Raw genomic sequence first — 16,975 nt, 5'->3', positions numbered from 1 at the left:
GTGTATCTTCTTTAGACTGATGGGTCTAAAGAGATCTGACAACTCACTGTATATATGGCAACAACCATGTTTCTCCTTTCCCTGTGTATCCTAATGCTTAGCACAATACCTGGAGCATAGAAGATACTTAGTAAATATGTGCCATCCAGAAAGGGAAAAAAAAGGACACTTAGTTTAGACAGTTAGTGAAATCTGAATGAGGCCTGCGGATGGGACCATAGTATTGTATCAGTTTTGGCTTCCAGATTGGAGGGTTGTTATGCAGGTGATGTAGGAGAGTGTATGAAACATGTACTTGGGTGACAGGACGTCATGTACAGCTTGCTCTCAAGGTTCAGAAAAAAACGAATGATAACGGGTAGATAAATATAGAGGAACAGGTGACAGGAACAGGAACAAATGTAGTAAAATGTCAGTAGTCGGGGAATCTGAATGAAGGAAACATGAGAGTTCTCTGTACTGCTCTAGTTCAAATTTTCTGTAAATTTGAAATTACTTCTAAAGAAATTATTTTAAAATATCACCTGAGAACTAAGCAACCACTTTGGGGACATAATTAGAAGCAAACAATATCATCTGGTTTCTATAAATTGCTTTTGATATGAAGCCTCTAAATCTGCTGGAAGAGGCGGGCTACATAACCATAAAAGAAGATATAAGAACATTTATAACAAAAACTACCAATAAGAGCACACTTGAGAAGGAACAACAGGTTTAATGCTGATCCTAAATCTATATTGACATTACTATTGTCTTACACTGTAAGTACCCCAAGGGCAGGTCCAAAAACTTGCTTTGAAAAGGGGTTAGCTTACTTAAAAAGCAAAATCAGACTTTCAATAAATGCTTTAGATTAGGATAATAATGATGATTAAGATAATGATAACTCCCATTTAGCAGGGCTAATTATTCCTTAAGTATGGTAAAAGTAATTATGTCTAAATTTTCACCAGCTAACTGTGAAACCATTTTAATAAGTATAAAAGAATTCATTCCTATGTGAAGTCAATTATATCTCTTTTAAAAGTCAATTATATCTCTGCTTCAGGACATAGAATTCAACACGGTTGTGTAGAAATTTGTCACTAAAATTTTGGGAAAAGATTAGGTTACATTATAGCTAATATGTTACCTAACTTTTATTGAGCATTTACTAAGTGCCAGGCACTGTTCTAAATGCTTTATATGTATTAACATATTGCACCCCCAAGACCACCCCATCAGGAGGAACAACAGGGCCTGGGAGACTAGAACAGCTCCTCAGGAGCTAAAACAGCTGGGCAGCGGAAGCGTGACATGGTGCCAGCACCCTGTCTTTCCCGCCTTGTCAGTTATCCCACTCTACCGTACTGCTCAGTTCTGCTCCTGAGCAAGCCCTGTAAGGGCAGCACCTGTGATTTCTCCTTCCCATGCTTCCTAGTGCTTAGCACAATACTGGAGCAGAGAAGGTACTGAATGAGTATTCTGACCCATCTGCAGCCTGGCCTGCATGTTCTCTGCTTCTCTCCCTTGGTTGGAACAGCCTTGGGTGAGGAGGGCAGCTCCCCAGGGAGGGTGAGGCCACAGGGCTGCTGCCTGGATGGTGACGCCAGCAGAAGGTTTGGGCTGGGGCACTGGACAATTCTGACGACAATCCTGGTCCTTTCCATAACTTTCTGAAGCTTTTTTGAATAAAAATAAAACTCAATTATCTGCTTAAAAGGAATGTCATCCTTGACAAGAAGTTGAAATGTAATAAATATTGACATGTGGTGGTTTAAAAAAAAAAGATGTCTGGATTAGCATCTTTTCCCATGGCAGTTTCACGTGTAAAGTGTCCTTCATGATTTAGTGTTTATTAAAAATCCATGATAGGGTACATGGTAAACAAACCAGAAAATAATATTCCTTTTCTATGGAAAATGCAAGTTATATATTAATATTCTTCCCCTTTAAAGGAGAAAAAAATGTGCATCTACACAGATTTTTCTTAACCTACAATGACAAAGGGAACTGGTTAAAAAATTATTTCAATTACAACACAATAACTAAGGACTAATTTTTGACATGGATGATGGCCTAGTTAAACGTTTTGGTCTACGAAAACAAGTCTTGGTCATGAAATTAACTTTTCTGAACATGCAATGAGAAAAATGTATAAGCATGCGGTGAACAAGCAACGCATGACCAATTCTATATTTATGACAGACACGCAGGTCTGAATGCTAATATGTTCCCATTAGTCCAACTTTAATGCTATTATCTGCTCAGCCCATTTCCTGGGAAACATGAAGGAAGAGTGGCAGGTTCCTACCACTAGCCTCTTCTCCAATCACTGCAACTCTTGAATTAAACAGACCTCCAGGCTTCCAGGCTGCATATCCTTCTCTCTCCCAGCCTCAGCTTCCTCATATGGAAACTGAGGCAATATTTGCCTTTGCATGGTTGACGTGAGGTCAGAAAAACCTATCAAATGCTTAGTAAAATGCTAGCCATTTAATATACAGCAGTTATTACTATTATTCCATGAAAGAAAAATTCAATTCAACAAATCTGTATTAAGTTTCTACTATCTATGCTAGCCTCTGCTGGGACCCAGTACAGGTTGGTGGCTGCCTCTTAGGCTTAATTAATTACCAAGATGATATTTTGTTTGTTGTTGTTTTGCTTCCTGTTGGTAAGTGTTAAAGGCATTAGCCTGTACCAACTCTGGGATGTCTAAGGATCTCACCAGCTGCTAGCCTTTCCCAATGATCTTCCTGAGTTCTGTTTCATTTTCTCACCTCCAAAGAGCACATTATTAACTGAAAAGTTTTCATGCAACTATTTCCTTCAACCAAACTCAAACACGAGGACTGCATCAGAATGGGGTCATAATTAGTCCCACCTTGATCATATATACCCAATACAGTCTGAGTATTCTACGAAGCAACAGTCCTTAAACTACAGCAAGACAGCCTGAGAACAGTATTCCCAGCAGTAGGTTACTGTGGCCGCATAGGGAGAGCTGGGGCATACTCACCCCACTGTCCGCCCCAGACCTCTAAATGTATCATCCTAGCGTGCCTACCCAACACTCTAGAGGGGACAGGATTGATCATTGTCAGAAATGTAACTGACATGGTCAAAAGAACAGGAAATTGGCAATATACACTGTGAAATGTCAAGGTTCTTTTGTTCTATGATGGTTTAAGAATTGCAAAAATGTCAGCAAGACAGAATATAAAAACAAAGGCCCCAATGAAAACAAACAAACAAAGAAAAAAAACCCCAAAGGCTATGAATACCATCTCCTGGAGCATAAATATTAAAACAATGTCCCATGATCCTGGTCCACAGATATTTTGAGTTTGTACAGTGCTTTAAAAAATAGTTGAGCCAGTTTTTTAAGTTAGAGATTTTACATTAAAAAAAAAAAATCTGTATTTCTGCTTTTTCTTAAAAGAGCGACTGCATAACACTCGATCGATTTGCCAATCACTAGCTGAGGGGAGTACGGCCTTTCTTCTGAGATGATGTACACCCTCTAGTCATCATATTCTCCTTGAACTTTCCTTTAACACCCACCTGTGGGACAGACATCTAGTGCCAACTGATAAGCTCTGCTACAGATGGCAAAGTGCTACACAAATGTAACATGACTATTTGAAAAACTCTGAAGTTTTAAAAACTATTAAGTAGTATATAAAAACTTGGTTAATTTGATTAGCTTTTACACTTGAAGCTCTCAACATACACTTCTTTGAAGCAGTAACCTCAATAAAAGATTCCCTAAACTTGACCTAAAAAGACAGCACCAATGCAGAAGGCAAAAAAGATGCATGATTATCGACTTTTTGGTTATCCTGGTAATTTTTTTTGCCAGAGAAAAATATAGTAAAGGGGAGAAGATGCAATAGAAACGATTATGGCGGCAATTTAGAGAAAAGACAAGTTAAAAGCCTTTAATGCATCAAGCCTAATAATTAGCCTCCTCCCTCCCTTCCAAATGCAAGCACACCCTCAGCATGCTTCCACACACAACCACACATGTGTATCAAGTCACGTCTTACAAGTTCCCAAAGCGCACCAGGGTCACTTCAGACTGGAAAAGGGTCCTCTCTCTGGAAAATGCAGACGACTTAGTAATATGCTTTATTTTATCCATGATGCATCACAGCTTTTAAATGAGAGCTTCTTGACTATATAGGGCTTCTTGATATGGGTAGGTAAAAAAGGTTATTGAACCCTCTTCCCAGAAGCAATAGAAATACACTTCATATATATTTCACAGGAGCAGGGGGATAGGGATGATTTTTTCAGGTTCCCCTGTCATCTGCAAGATTCCCACTGAGACCAGTTACCTGCTGCATTCACTGTGCAGGTCAACTGTCAGGAGACTGAACGTACTGTTATTCTTGTCAAGTTATATATTTTTAATTAAGTTACCTGATTCTCCATATTTATGCTGAAAATACACTTATACTGAAAAAAGCTACAGCATATAAAGGACCGATTTGGCAAAGGAGCAGATAATTTAAGAGACAGTTCCTCCTCCTACATATTAAAAAAGTTTTCCAATGAATATTTATCAATGCTTTAAAAATGCCACTCATTGTACCGTGGAGCACAGCTGTTTAAAAGCAGTTTATAGCTAATAATTTTTAACTTTCCTTGACTTTGCTGACATATGTTAGCAATGCTCACGATGTATGCCACCAGCTCACTTTTACAGTGTGAAATGAGAATCTCTGAGCTCACTGGGATAATAATGTTGACTATATTTCTATGGTATCTTTGAACTCAAATGGGAGAGAAAAGGCCTGTGAAATGGTTTTCAACAAAGGCAAATGTGGGACATGTTATCATGGTGAACCCACTGCAAAGGCCAAACTGCAGGTCTCTCAAAGGTAGGATCTATATGGCCTCCTGCCTCACCAGTTAATCAACTGCTACCTCTGCAAAAGATAAGAATACCATCCACACTGTTTCCCACACCTGCAATCAGGATTTTTATGACAATTTAATCTAGAGTACCAAACAAAAAGTCCCCAGATTTAAAGAACACAGCATACCAAGTATACCACATAAATTTCCTTTGGCTACTTTTTTTTTTTTTTTTTTTAATTCGGGCCTCTCACTGTCGTGGCCTCTCCCGTTGCGGAGCACAGGCTCCGGATGCGCAGGCTCAGCAGCCATGGCCCACGGGCCCAGCCGCTCCACGGCATGTGGGATCTTCCTGGACCGGGGCACGAACCCGTGTCCCCTGCATCGGCAGGCGGACTCCCAACCACTGTGCCACCAGGAAAGCCCTACTTTTTTTTTTTTTTTAAATCACACAGTCATGCACATATGAGATAAAATATATGGACTGAAAATAAAGAGAATGGTAAATAATATTACACTGAACAACTACAGCTACACTGTCCGATACAGTAAACTCCAGTCACATGTGGCTATTTAAAATTAAATTACATTAAAATTCAGTTCCTCATTCACTCTAACTTCATTTCAAGGGTTCAGTATGTGTTCACATACAACTAGTAGTTACTATATCGAACAGCACAGACACAGTACATTTCTGCCATTACCAAAAGTTCCTTTGTACAGTCCTGGGATAGAGGAAATATCCAAAAGAAAAATGCTGGTAACCAACACGTTTCTATCACTACATGGGACCAGAAAGTTACCCTTTTTGGCTTGAAATAAACATCTGAATTCACTTCACTTTCAAACCACGGATGAAAACTGGTTTGAGTGTCAAATTCACTTATTGGTTAACTCTCCACTGACAGTACAACTTGACAGCACACTTCTATGACACAGGCTTACTTCCCTGCATTATTTATTCTTCAACTCAAGCTGATGACATATAACCAAAGCTGAAACCACTTAGGTTCCCAGCCTGTAAATCTCATTTCAGGTGCTTCTTTGGGAAACTACTATTTTACATGCAAGGTAACCTTTTTTTTTCTTTCATCATTCTCATTCCTATTCCATGACAGTTTCCTAGTGCCAAAAGTCAAACATCTTTGTTAATCTCAGGACTCCAAGTATCCAGATTTGGCTCTAAACAGGCGTCCTACTATTTCTAAGTAGCAGCAATTACATATATTAAGATACTACCCAATAGTATGAAAATGTCTTATGCTTGAAGAGGATTCATTCCAACAATGAGCTTCTGTGTCAGAAATTCCATTATCAGAAATAGAAGTAAAAAAAATTAGGAGGAAAGTAGGAGACACCACTGATACATCCAGAACGTCAATTAAATGGGGGAGAAGCGTTTTAGCATAATATTTTAAAAGACTAACTGAACTGTAAATGCACTGGGAAACCCAAGATCTGGAAGTTCTGGGGCAGAGGGAAAGGAAGAAGCCAATAGTGCTCAGGCCTGAAAGGCCTGGCCACCTGCAGGGCAGTCTGGACTGGGCAGGCTGGGGGGCAGGTCTGGCTTTGAGTCCCGGAGGAACCTCATAGAGTGGGGCACTTTCCTTTGGAGCTGACAGGTCAGGCTCTGGCCCTTCCTGCCCTGAATGACATTCCCCCAAATGAAGATAACCGTGCAATCTTCCAGGGAGTTTGTCTGGTTTAACTGCTCCCTCTCGTGCCAGAATTGAGGAATGGGAATGGATGATGTCAGATTTAGCCCTTGGGGTAAGAAAGCAAAAGAAAAGGTCCAGAGAAACTTCAAGTGTGAGGGTGTTTGTGGGGCAGGGTCACCGATGGAGGAGGGTGCAGTGGAGGAGAGCCGAGAGGAGAAAAAGATTAACATTAAACACAAATGAAACTGATTTCCTGATTTTGCTGGGCCTGGAACCTATTCAACTATTAACTGACAAAGGGAGGCTATGTTCTTGTAGGATGTAGTGGTAACACTCACTTGTATGGTTTAAGATGTTTTATTTTACTTTAAACAGAACTGACTTAATTATCAAAGAACAGAGTATAATACATTTTGAACAAAGGAATGCCACTGAAGTTTTCCAAGGACTACAAAAGAACTAAGACAATGGGAGAAAGATGCAACATGGAACATCAGAAGTGAGCCTACACTGAACCCAAAAGGATCTAAATATTTTGCAATAAAATTTTTATACATGGTTCAAGAAAATGTTGAAAAGGGACAGAAAAACACTGAGAGAAAAACAGACAACCTGATTTTGCCAAAATCACCTACGCTAAATATATTCAATGTCAAAGTGAACCATCCAGCCTTGGGAAAAGTAACACTATCTTTAAGTGTCCATTATTAACAGATGGCGGAAGTGGCATTAAAGTACTGCTACAACTGTCTTGGAGTTCTCTAAAGTCTGACAGTGTCTGACTAGCAATCAAATAATGAGGTTTCCCACCTTTAGGAGAGGTGCTAATTTTAAAAGTGAAGGTGATGCAAATCCACCTACAGAAATATTTAAAATAGAAAGTAAGGGAACAGATGGAGTAGGGTGGAGAACTTTAGACATTTAGCACTCAAGGGGCCAAAAGATACTGAATGTCTCCCAATGTCCTTTGCTAACTGAGATGGAACGTCACTGTGGAAATGGCCTGGGCTAGAAGACAGTGGCGTGGCTTCTGGTCCAAGCACAGTACCCAAGGAGGGAACAACGTGCCCCAGATGCAGCCTCTCAGCTCCTCATCTGAATGATATGGATAAGAAGGTGCCCTTCTTGCCTAACCGAAAGCCCATGTTCACGGATGGCCGTTAGGGACAAGGAGCACGTGCAGCCACAGGAAACATGCTAACAAGAGAAGCAACCTCAAGAGGCAGCGAGAGCATGAGCGCACCACGAGCCCAGCTGGAGGACCGAGCGGAGAAGGAGAACCTATAATGCAGCACAACAGGAAAAGGATCACGGAGTATCCTCCAGGAAAACAATCGTGGAGTATCGGGGATACCACTGTACTCAGTCCTTTAGCTTCCACAAGAGTGAAAAAGCAGAGGAAAAGAGGAAGAAAAAAAAAACCTGTGTGGCATCTATGAAGGAAGTAGCAATCCTTCTGAAGTGAAACTGCTTTATAAGGAGTTTCAGAAGCTGCTCAGCAAAAAACTGCATGCTAGAGACCTTGATTTCTAAACACTGCTGCCTTGTTTTCATGTATTCCCCTCAGTTAATCTCCACAAAAACTCTGTGAAATGAGCAGGACAGATACCAGTATTACCATGTCACAGATGAGAAAAACAAGGCTCAGAAAGTTGAAGTGCTTTGTCCTAAGCCACAGGGTAAGTGTCGAAGTGCACACTCACCCACTCCTCATGAAAATTATGGCTGTTAAGCCTCCATGTTCTAGAATACTGAATTTGACTTACCTAGAAAATAACAAAAGTGTCCAAGGAAGATGACATTTCTTGAGAAAACCGAAGAAGAGAGATGTTTGTGCAGTATTTCCTTGGGTGGAAACGATAACAATCTACCTGGAATAATATATGATCTACTTGGTGGCGTTGGCCAGGCAACAAGAAGCACCTGCCCAGGATGGAGCCCTTCCCTCCAACTCGCCCCCCAAACAAATGATGCTTTAGCTTCTTTAATGCCATGGTTTCAAATCTGCCTCTGACTTCAAGGTGGGCCCCTCAAGCTTCCTCTTACATGCAAGTGAGCCTCAGCTCCACAGACACTAGATTTTGGAGAAGGCACCAGAAACTCCAGTCCCTCCACTTAGCTAGGTAAGGGAACTCCAGGCTTTCATTCTCTAAGAATGAGACTATGGCTCTCAGATTTGGGACAGAGATGGTGAAATCTGGTTAGGTCTCGAGGAAACTAAGCAGAAGTGGGAAGTAAAATCAAGAAAAAAAGGGCAAATAAAATTACAGCACAACACTACAGTTTCTTAGAGCATTTCTCAAACCTTAGAATTCATCAAATTATCCAAGGAGCTTAATAACAGTGATGACTCTCTATCTCCACTCCCCAAAATTCTTTATCAAATGTGGGGCGGGACCTGGAAAGTGCATTTTTAAGAAGCTTTCTGGTAATTCTGTTCCAAACAGTCCATAAACCCCAGTATGAAAAATAGTCTTGGAACTTTCATGGAGAAAGGCCAATTAATTGGAGAGATTTAATCAGAGTGTCCTAAAATGAGCACTAAAAAACCAGAGAAGCACGTGGGCAAAGCATTGCAGACAAGCACCCAGGGCCTACAATTGATTTGTACATTTCACATGTAACCGATCTGAGTGGAGAATCACATGCACTTGGTATGACAGAACCGCTGAAGAGGAAAAGTGCTTCTGGGTCTGAGATGGGGGTTTTCAACTCCACACGGGATAAAGAAAGTATGGTTAGCACACAAAAATAAGGATGTGTTTACATCACATTTCTAACCGGTGAGAGCAAGTTCTGATGCAGTGGGAAGACTGTGAATTCAGAAGTCTGCTTTTCAACTCTGCCATTTGACAGACAGTCATTTGCCTCTCTAGCTTCCAAACTTTAAATGGAGACTACAACCTACCTCAAGAGAGCTGTCAAGAGTGGATAATTATAACATATTTTAATAAAGCCCTCTGTAAACTGTAATGCATCAAACAACAACAAACAGCATAATGATATCTTTATCATAACTGGAGGTTACTAACTTTCTTAAACACTGATGGCAAGCTTTTTGTAGGCATCTTGCTGAGAAGTTAGCAGAGACGGCAGATTAAGTGTTACAGAGCCCAGTGGCATGCCAGAAAGAAGTGGGAAACAGCTGACTGGTGAAATCACGAGAATTTACGGAGCATTCCAAAGGAATGTGGGCAAACATCCTTTTCTCCAATGGTGGCAAAGGGTGAGGAAGAAAGGAGAGAAGGCTCAGCACTCCAGAGTATAGTCTATTTTACACAAATACCACTGGTAAGGTGTCGAAGGTGTTTGTTGCACTTAGGCTAAAGTCACAGCGAGAGCCCAGCAACTTCTTACTCAACCGCTGCCCATGCCCTGGGACTTCTGCTCCAAGAACATGGCGATCTTACACTAAGAACTCCGGAGAGGATGTGTGTGGGCTTCTCCAAAGAGGGCTGGGCCAGGAAAAGGGACAGTGGCCTACCTGTGTATCCAGGAATCTGGGGCTTGGCTTAGCTACTTTTGGACAAGGAAGAATATGTGCCCTGTGGACTTGTCTGTTTCTGAAGGGGGGTCATAGTGAGGGAAGGAAGGTGGCATCTCCCACTGCAATTCACTCTGAAAAATGTCAATCTTTTTTCAGTTCAATGAGGAGACAAAGACACAGACCCAAACAGAGGGTGAGGGGAACAAATGCCCATAGAGGCCTGATGTGGCAGTAGCAGTGGGCAGCCTGGCTAAGGAATGGGAAAGAAGCCAGTTCAGTTCTGGAGGTCAGGTGGGAAAACTGGAAAGGAAACAGGTTAGCTTGAATTTCTGATTCCCTCCTGTATCCCTCAAACCCTATGTCCCACCCTGAGCTTGTCTGTTTTATCAGAAGTTTTACTTTGCTTATATAAAAAGTCCTTTTAAAAGGAAAGAAGTGGCAAGGTTATTTGCTCTGTTAGGTCAAGAAAAAGCTTTTGAGCATAGAGACATTTTTTCTTTAATATCCTGCTCATCAAGGTGTCCTGCTAGTGATGGTGGGTCCTTATACATCATAAAAGAAAACCATCTGATCACCTTTTAGTCCTATGATATACCTGGTGACATCTACGTGACTAGCATTCCATGCAGTAAAGAATTATAATGACAAGTAAGGATGCAGGTCCTAAAGGGCGTCTTAAAAGAAAATATACCTCAAATATGAAAAAAGTAATATCTAGTCTTAAAAGGTATACAGGCTATACCTTAGTACATCATGTACAATTACAGAAAACAGGGGAATGAGCATAGAAAATATAAGCAGGCCAGAGAGGGTGGAACAAGAGTCCAAATCCAAACGTAATGCTATGAAAATGAAGAACCTGTGTCCACTTTAGAGGGAAATATGATGTAAAAACAAACTGAGAATGAAAGTAGAGTACTGTGAAAAGAAGCTGAACATCACTATGAGAAAATGATATATATTTTATGAAGCAGTTATTTCTGAGGTCAATTTCCCTATGCATTGGTTATGTGATTCCCACCATTAAAATAAACAAAGCTGGATATAAAGAATATACAGATATTTTAAAGATGTTTCGGTAAAACAGAAGAATGGAAGTTTAACAGGGAAGCCATATGTAATGTTGTATAGAACAAACTGAATTATAGCTAACACTAAACTCTACGGCAGGAAAAACAGCCTTTGGCCAAGACAAGGGGGTGAGGAACAGGTCACAGACAGCAGACTGGCCTCTGAAACGCCACAGCAACAGCTATTAGCTATTAGCAACTTGGGGTGGGCCAGGAGGGAATCTACTGCCATAAACAAAACGATGAATGGGTTCTTTTCAAAGAAAAGGGGAATGAGGAGAAAAGAAGTGTGATCTTGGAACAGCAAATACTATTTACGTGAGAAAGGAGTAAGTCAATTAATCAATAGGGTATATGTGAAAAGAAGAGGACCCAAGAGGTGACAGAAAGACAATAAAATTTACTACATTCCTAAGAAAATGATATGTTAACAATAGTAGAAATTGGGTAAGTTTGGTTGCAGAGAAACAATTATGAATATGCAAATCTAACAAGCATATAACTTAAATTACTGTAAGGCTCAAATATGACACTACCTGTGAAACCATCTGTTAAATGTCAAGTCTGCATCTGTCAGGCAGGAGGTTACTGAGGGCAATGGCCAGGTCAACAGAGCTGTAATCCACAGAGACATTTAATAGCTTTCTAATCCAAGCTGTCTTCCTGCTCTGCCCAGGAAATCCTGGCAAATGTCGGTAATAGCAATATGGTAACAACTGCTTAACTTGAACTGTAGTCATTTTTGATTTACCTGTCTACCACCCCGCTTGCCAGAAGTGCTGATAAGCAGAGGAGTGGTTTTTTTTTTTTTTTTTTTTTTTGCGGTAGGCGGGCCTCTCACTGTGGTGGCCTCTCCCATTGCAGAGCACAGGCTCCGGACGCGCAGGCTCAGCGGCCATGGCTCACGGGCCCAGCCGCTCTGCGGCATATGGGATCCTCCCGGACCAGGGCACGAACCCGCGTCCCCTGCATCGGCAGGCGGACTCCCAACCACTGCGTCACCAGGGAAGCCCGAAGAGTGGTTACTGAAGCAGAGGAGAGGAGAAGCAGAGGTCATGAACAACCCATCACCTGGAGCATTAGCTCCTGGACACCTAGGGTCTGACTCTACTGGCAAACTGATTAAACACTCCAGAGTTGAAAACACTCTATCTTCATTTAATTATCGAAAGTACATAATTACCTGTTTAAGAATATAAATGAGTTACTATTAGGAAGAAAGTTTAAGTCACTTAAGACTATTGGGAAATGAAAAATTCGGGTTGCTGGTTAAAATGGAAAGGACACAGTGTATACACAAAAGTAAAGGAGGAAGAAATACAGGTTAAAAATGATTTATAGAAAGAACTTTGAAACCAATGTAAACAATAACTTTTCCTTACTCCAGAAACAAGAATGAGGTCAAGGGGCAATAAGCTACATTAGGATTTACTTGCCTGTTTTTGACTTTTTTTTTTTGTTTTAAGAAATGTGATTACTCTAAAAAGTGATCATGTAAAAGTATGAGATTGTTTTACATTCTTCCTACACAGAAAGTGTAGACAGACATCTTCAAGGAGTGAAAGAGCTTAAAAGAAAAAGTCTGTGAATCTATAACAGAAACAATAACTTAGCTTAGTCAATTTTGCTTAAAAACTCATTATCTATGTGCATTTTTCTGTATGTATATCATACACCAATAACAAGTTAAAAAAAACATTAGTTAAAATACAAATGAAACTGTCTAAGTAAATTCCGAAAAACAAAATGTTTTGACAGGGATTTCAGAGTAATAGAAGACAAAGAAAAAACCAGAATAATGCTAACGGATTAGCACATTTCATGAGGCTAAAGAACCCAATAATGCTGGTGATAAGTTACTGAGACTGGAAAACTGAAAACTGAATCTTCCTGGTGGCTACAGGTACTCTTCCTCACAATGACATTAGCAAGTAATAATTGACTTTTAAAAAGCCAAAAACATACTAGAAAACAATTCTCTTCCCTGATACCAGAAAATGAAAGCTTAGTTGTGGATTTACACCCATGGTAAATCCCTCCAGTTCTTACAAGAAGCATCCCTGGGCCTGCCTGGGTATCCACACCCCCAGACCCCCAGCAGAGGGTATCCACCACCCCAGACCCCCAGCAGAGGGTATCCACAGATCCCTGGGCCTGCCCAGGTATCCACCGCCCCAGACCTCCCAGAACCACTAGACTCAGCACACTTGGGAATTCCATTAACCTTGGTGGGCTGGGTGGAAACAAGTTTGTTCCTCCTGGTCCTACAAAGATTGGACTGTTCTGGGAATGCATTAATGTCTCTCACTTCCACAACGGTCCCACTACAAGGATGACGATGTCCAGAGTTTATGGTGCTGGATCCAAACAAGAAAGCAGAAAGATATAACTGAGGTGCAGACCACATCCATACCAGCCAAATCTCCAAGGGAACTGAGATTTCAGGACTTTGTGTAATAAGCCTTCTCTTTACAACACTGCATATTTGGGGTATGTTTCCCACTAGTAACCCAATTCCTACAGTACAAGGGATTTTTATCTGGGCTATACTGATACGACCTGGAGTTCCATCTTTAGCCATAACACACATGTGAGAAAGAAAAGTTGACTAACGTTTGTTAAAGCTGATAGTATTTTATTTTTGTCAATTTAAACACTTACCTCTTTGACGCTATGTGTTACTGCCCATATTAAAAAAACTCTTGACATCACCTGGAAAGAAGTCAGGACAACAGAAGATGGAACAATTCCTGAAAGAAATTTTAGGATGGGTAAATAAATGTACTGTACTAGTTTCAAAATGTAATAGATTTTCTAAAACATCCAAATTTTAATGTTTAAAGCCAAAACTATCATGAGCAACTGAAACTTATCTACATTGCTATATAGACTATGTTTTTCTATGTAGTCAATATTAAAACTTTTTTCCTCCCTCAAAACAATAAAATTGTTAATGGCAATAGCAAACCACAGAATCTAGGTACCTTTCGTAGGTCTTTCAAAACCACTTATACAGGTAGAGAAAATAAAACCACTGCTTAACCTTTAAAATTAGACATTGAAAGTTCCTTTTACAATACGCGTTTCAAAAATGAACAGGCAACTATGGAAGGAAAATCAATGGTATTTGTGTCACTGGAATATTGGAAGCTCCTGGATATCAGACTTGATATGATATACTATCTAATGGTTAAATTGGCATCTTTTATAACCCACTTGAAGAGTCTGCCAACAAGTGGACAAAATCAAAGTTTATATACCATTTCTTCTTACCTTGTTCTTAACAGTAAGCATTGGTACAATTATCTTCACAATGTTCTCAAGTTATAACACTGGAATCATGTTTAGTTATTTCAGATAATCATCAAGTTCTGCTAAGTTTACGTTTCTTTGGCTTCTCCCTTCAGTTCCTACAACCACAATCTAGAGACCAGCCACCACCATTATATAAAATTCTTCCCTCCTTTAATTCATCTTAAACCCAGCAATAAGTCATTATCTGAAAACATTCTCCTATCTTTGTTAAATTTACACTGGCAAGGAACTGCTACAAAAATAAAATCTGGAAGCAGAATTATGGGTATGCAGTCCAGTAGCCTCTCCACCATTTCTCACTGGTCTTACTGCTACCAGCAACTAGACTTAACAACTTTCTGGACCTGTCAAGTTGCACGTTGGCAACTCCACACCTGCCAGGAACCCCTCATCATGGTTTGTAAATTCTTCTTCCGCTTTAAAACTAACCTCATCTACAATACATTCAGTGGACTATCCCTGATCAATTTTCATTCTTCTAAGCCCTCTAAAATACACTCAGACTTCTAGACATTTATATAGTTGGACAAACTACAACTTGCCAAAAGACCACGTGCAAATCATATAAAGTTCTATAGGTTTGGCTATGAAAGAAAATTATATCTTAGAATGAGTTTTAAAGAAGATCTGGGCTTTGAAGAGGTAGGATTTGGTTCTCAAAAGCAAGTAAAATGGACATGTCAAGCACAATGCTTGGCATATAAAGATGCTCAATAAACCTTTGTAGAATGAATAAAAGAAAAATATAAATGTATGGACATATAAATCAATGGAATAGAACTGAGAGTCCAGAAATAAACCCTCACATTTACAGTCACTTGATTTTCAACAAGGGTGCCAAGACAAGTCAATGGAAAAATATTTATTTTTCAACAAATGGTGCTGGGACAACTGGATATCTACATGCCAAAGAATGGAGCTGGGATACTTTCTTACACCATATATAAAAAGTTACTCAAGATGGATCAAAGACCTAAATGTAAGAGGTAAAATTATAAACTCTTGGAATAGAGTTATTTACATAGATGTAAATTTTGTGACCTTGGATTAGGCAATGGTTTATTAGATATGATACCGAAAGCACAAGAAAAAAAAAAGGGCTTTATCAAAATTAAAAACTTATGTGCTTCAAAGGACACCATCAAGAAAGTGAAAAGAAAACCCCCAGGTAGGAGAAAATATCTACAAATATATATAATAAGGAAATATATAAAGAACTCATAATTCAACAATAAAAAAAACTACCCCATCTAAAAATGGCAAATAATTTGAATAGACATTTTTCCAAAGAAAATATGCAAATGGTCAATAAGCACATGAAAAGGTGCTCAGCATCATTAGGGAAATGCAAATTCAAATCATAATGAGATACACTTCACGCCCACTATCATTGAAAAGACAGATGATAACAAGTGGAGATGTGGAGAAGCTGGAATCCTCATGCATTGCTGATTGGATTAGAAAATGGTGCAGACACTCTAGAAAACAGTCTGCCTCAAAATGTTAAATACAGAATTACCCTATGACCCAGCAATTCCACTCCTAGGAATATATATACCCAAGAGAAATGAAAACATATGCCCACAGAAAAACTTGTACATGAATGTTTGTGGTGGTATTCATATTAGCCAAAAAGTGGAAATATTAAAAATTTCCATCAACAGATGAATGGATAAATAAAATGTGGCAAAGCCATATAATGGGACATTAGAAATAAAATAAATAAAAAGTAATAAATAATAAATAAAAGGAAATGAAGTAATGATACATGCTACAATATTAATGAACCTTAAAGCATTATGCTGAACGAGGAAGCCACTTACAAAAGATTACATGTTGTATGATTCAATTTACATGAAATGTCCAGAGTAGGCAAAATTATAGAGACAGAAAGTAGATTAGTGGTGACCTGGGACTGGAAAGTTAGGAAGAAAATGGAGAGTGACTGCCAATAGGTACAGGGTTTCTTTTCGGGGTGATGAAAATGTTCTAAAATTGATTATTGTGATGGTTGCATAACTGTAAATACTGAACTGTACATTCTAAATGAATGAATTGAATGATATGTGAATAAACCTTTTATTTAAAAATATGTACGAATGAAGTACAGAGCCTGATGATATAATACGTAATACTGCCAAAGAGGCTAATTAGTGAGTCAAACATTAAGTGTATATACTTAGCCAGATCGCATTTCAAATAAGAAGAACTAAAAAAGATTGACAAACAAAAAGTTTCCCTAAATGAGTTATTAAGCACTTGCCACTCAAGGAAAGATCACCACTCTTTCTAGCTTTTTTTTTTTAACTCAAAGGCCAGTTCATCACATAAAAACATGATTTTTTTTTCCTTTTATTTCTGCTCTTTCTTTTTTACCACTGAAACAATGGGCTAGACTGCTAATGGTCTGAGCAGTGCTCCAGGGTTGCTGCTATATTTGGGTAGGGATCAAAAAAGTCGAGGATCTGGACCTCAGATTTCCAAGTTCAAAAATCTAATTTTATGCCACTCACGAGCAAGAACTAGGCTTTTGGGAGACTGACTCATTAGTCAAATCCTAGTTATTAAACCAAAATGTCAATTTATTCACTTGTAATAAA

At 39.4% G+C, this 16,975-nt stretch overlaps 1 protein-coding gene across 1 annotated transcript in view; it reads right to left on the bottom strand.

The window, feature by feature from the left end:
- Window positions 1-16,975, bottom strand: part of HACD2 (3-hydroxyacyl-CoA dehydratase 2) — an 83,821-nt gene that overhangs the window by 12,067 nt on the left and 54,779 nt on the right. Inside the window, exon 4 of the mRNA XM_065876448.1 lies at window positions 13,722-13,810. Within this exon, the coding sequence (XP_065732520.1) occupies window positions 13,722-13,810 (89 nt within the window). The remainder of the gene's footprint in view (window positions 1-13,721; window positions 13,811-16,975) is intronic.

This window comes from Phocoena phocoena, chromosome 4 (genome assembly GCF_963924675.1).
Source record: "Phocoena phocoena chromosome 4, mPhoPho1.1, whole genome shotgun sequence".
NCBI classification, from domain to species: domain Eukaryota; kingdom Metazoa; phylum Chordata; class Mammalia; order Artiodactyla; family Phocoenidae; genus Phocoena; species Phocoena phocoena.
This window is presented reverse-complemented; position numbering and strand designations above follow the sequence as displayed.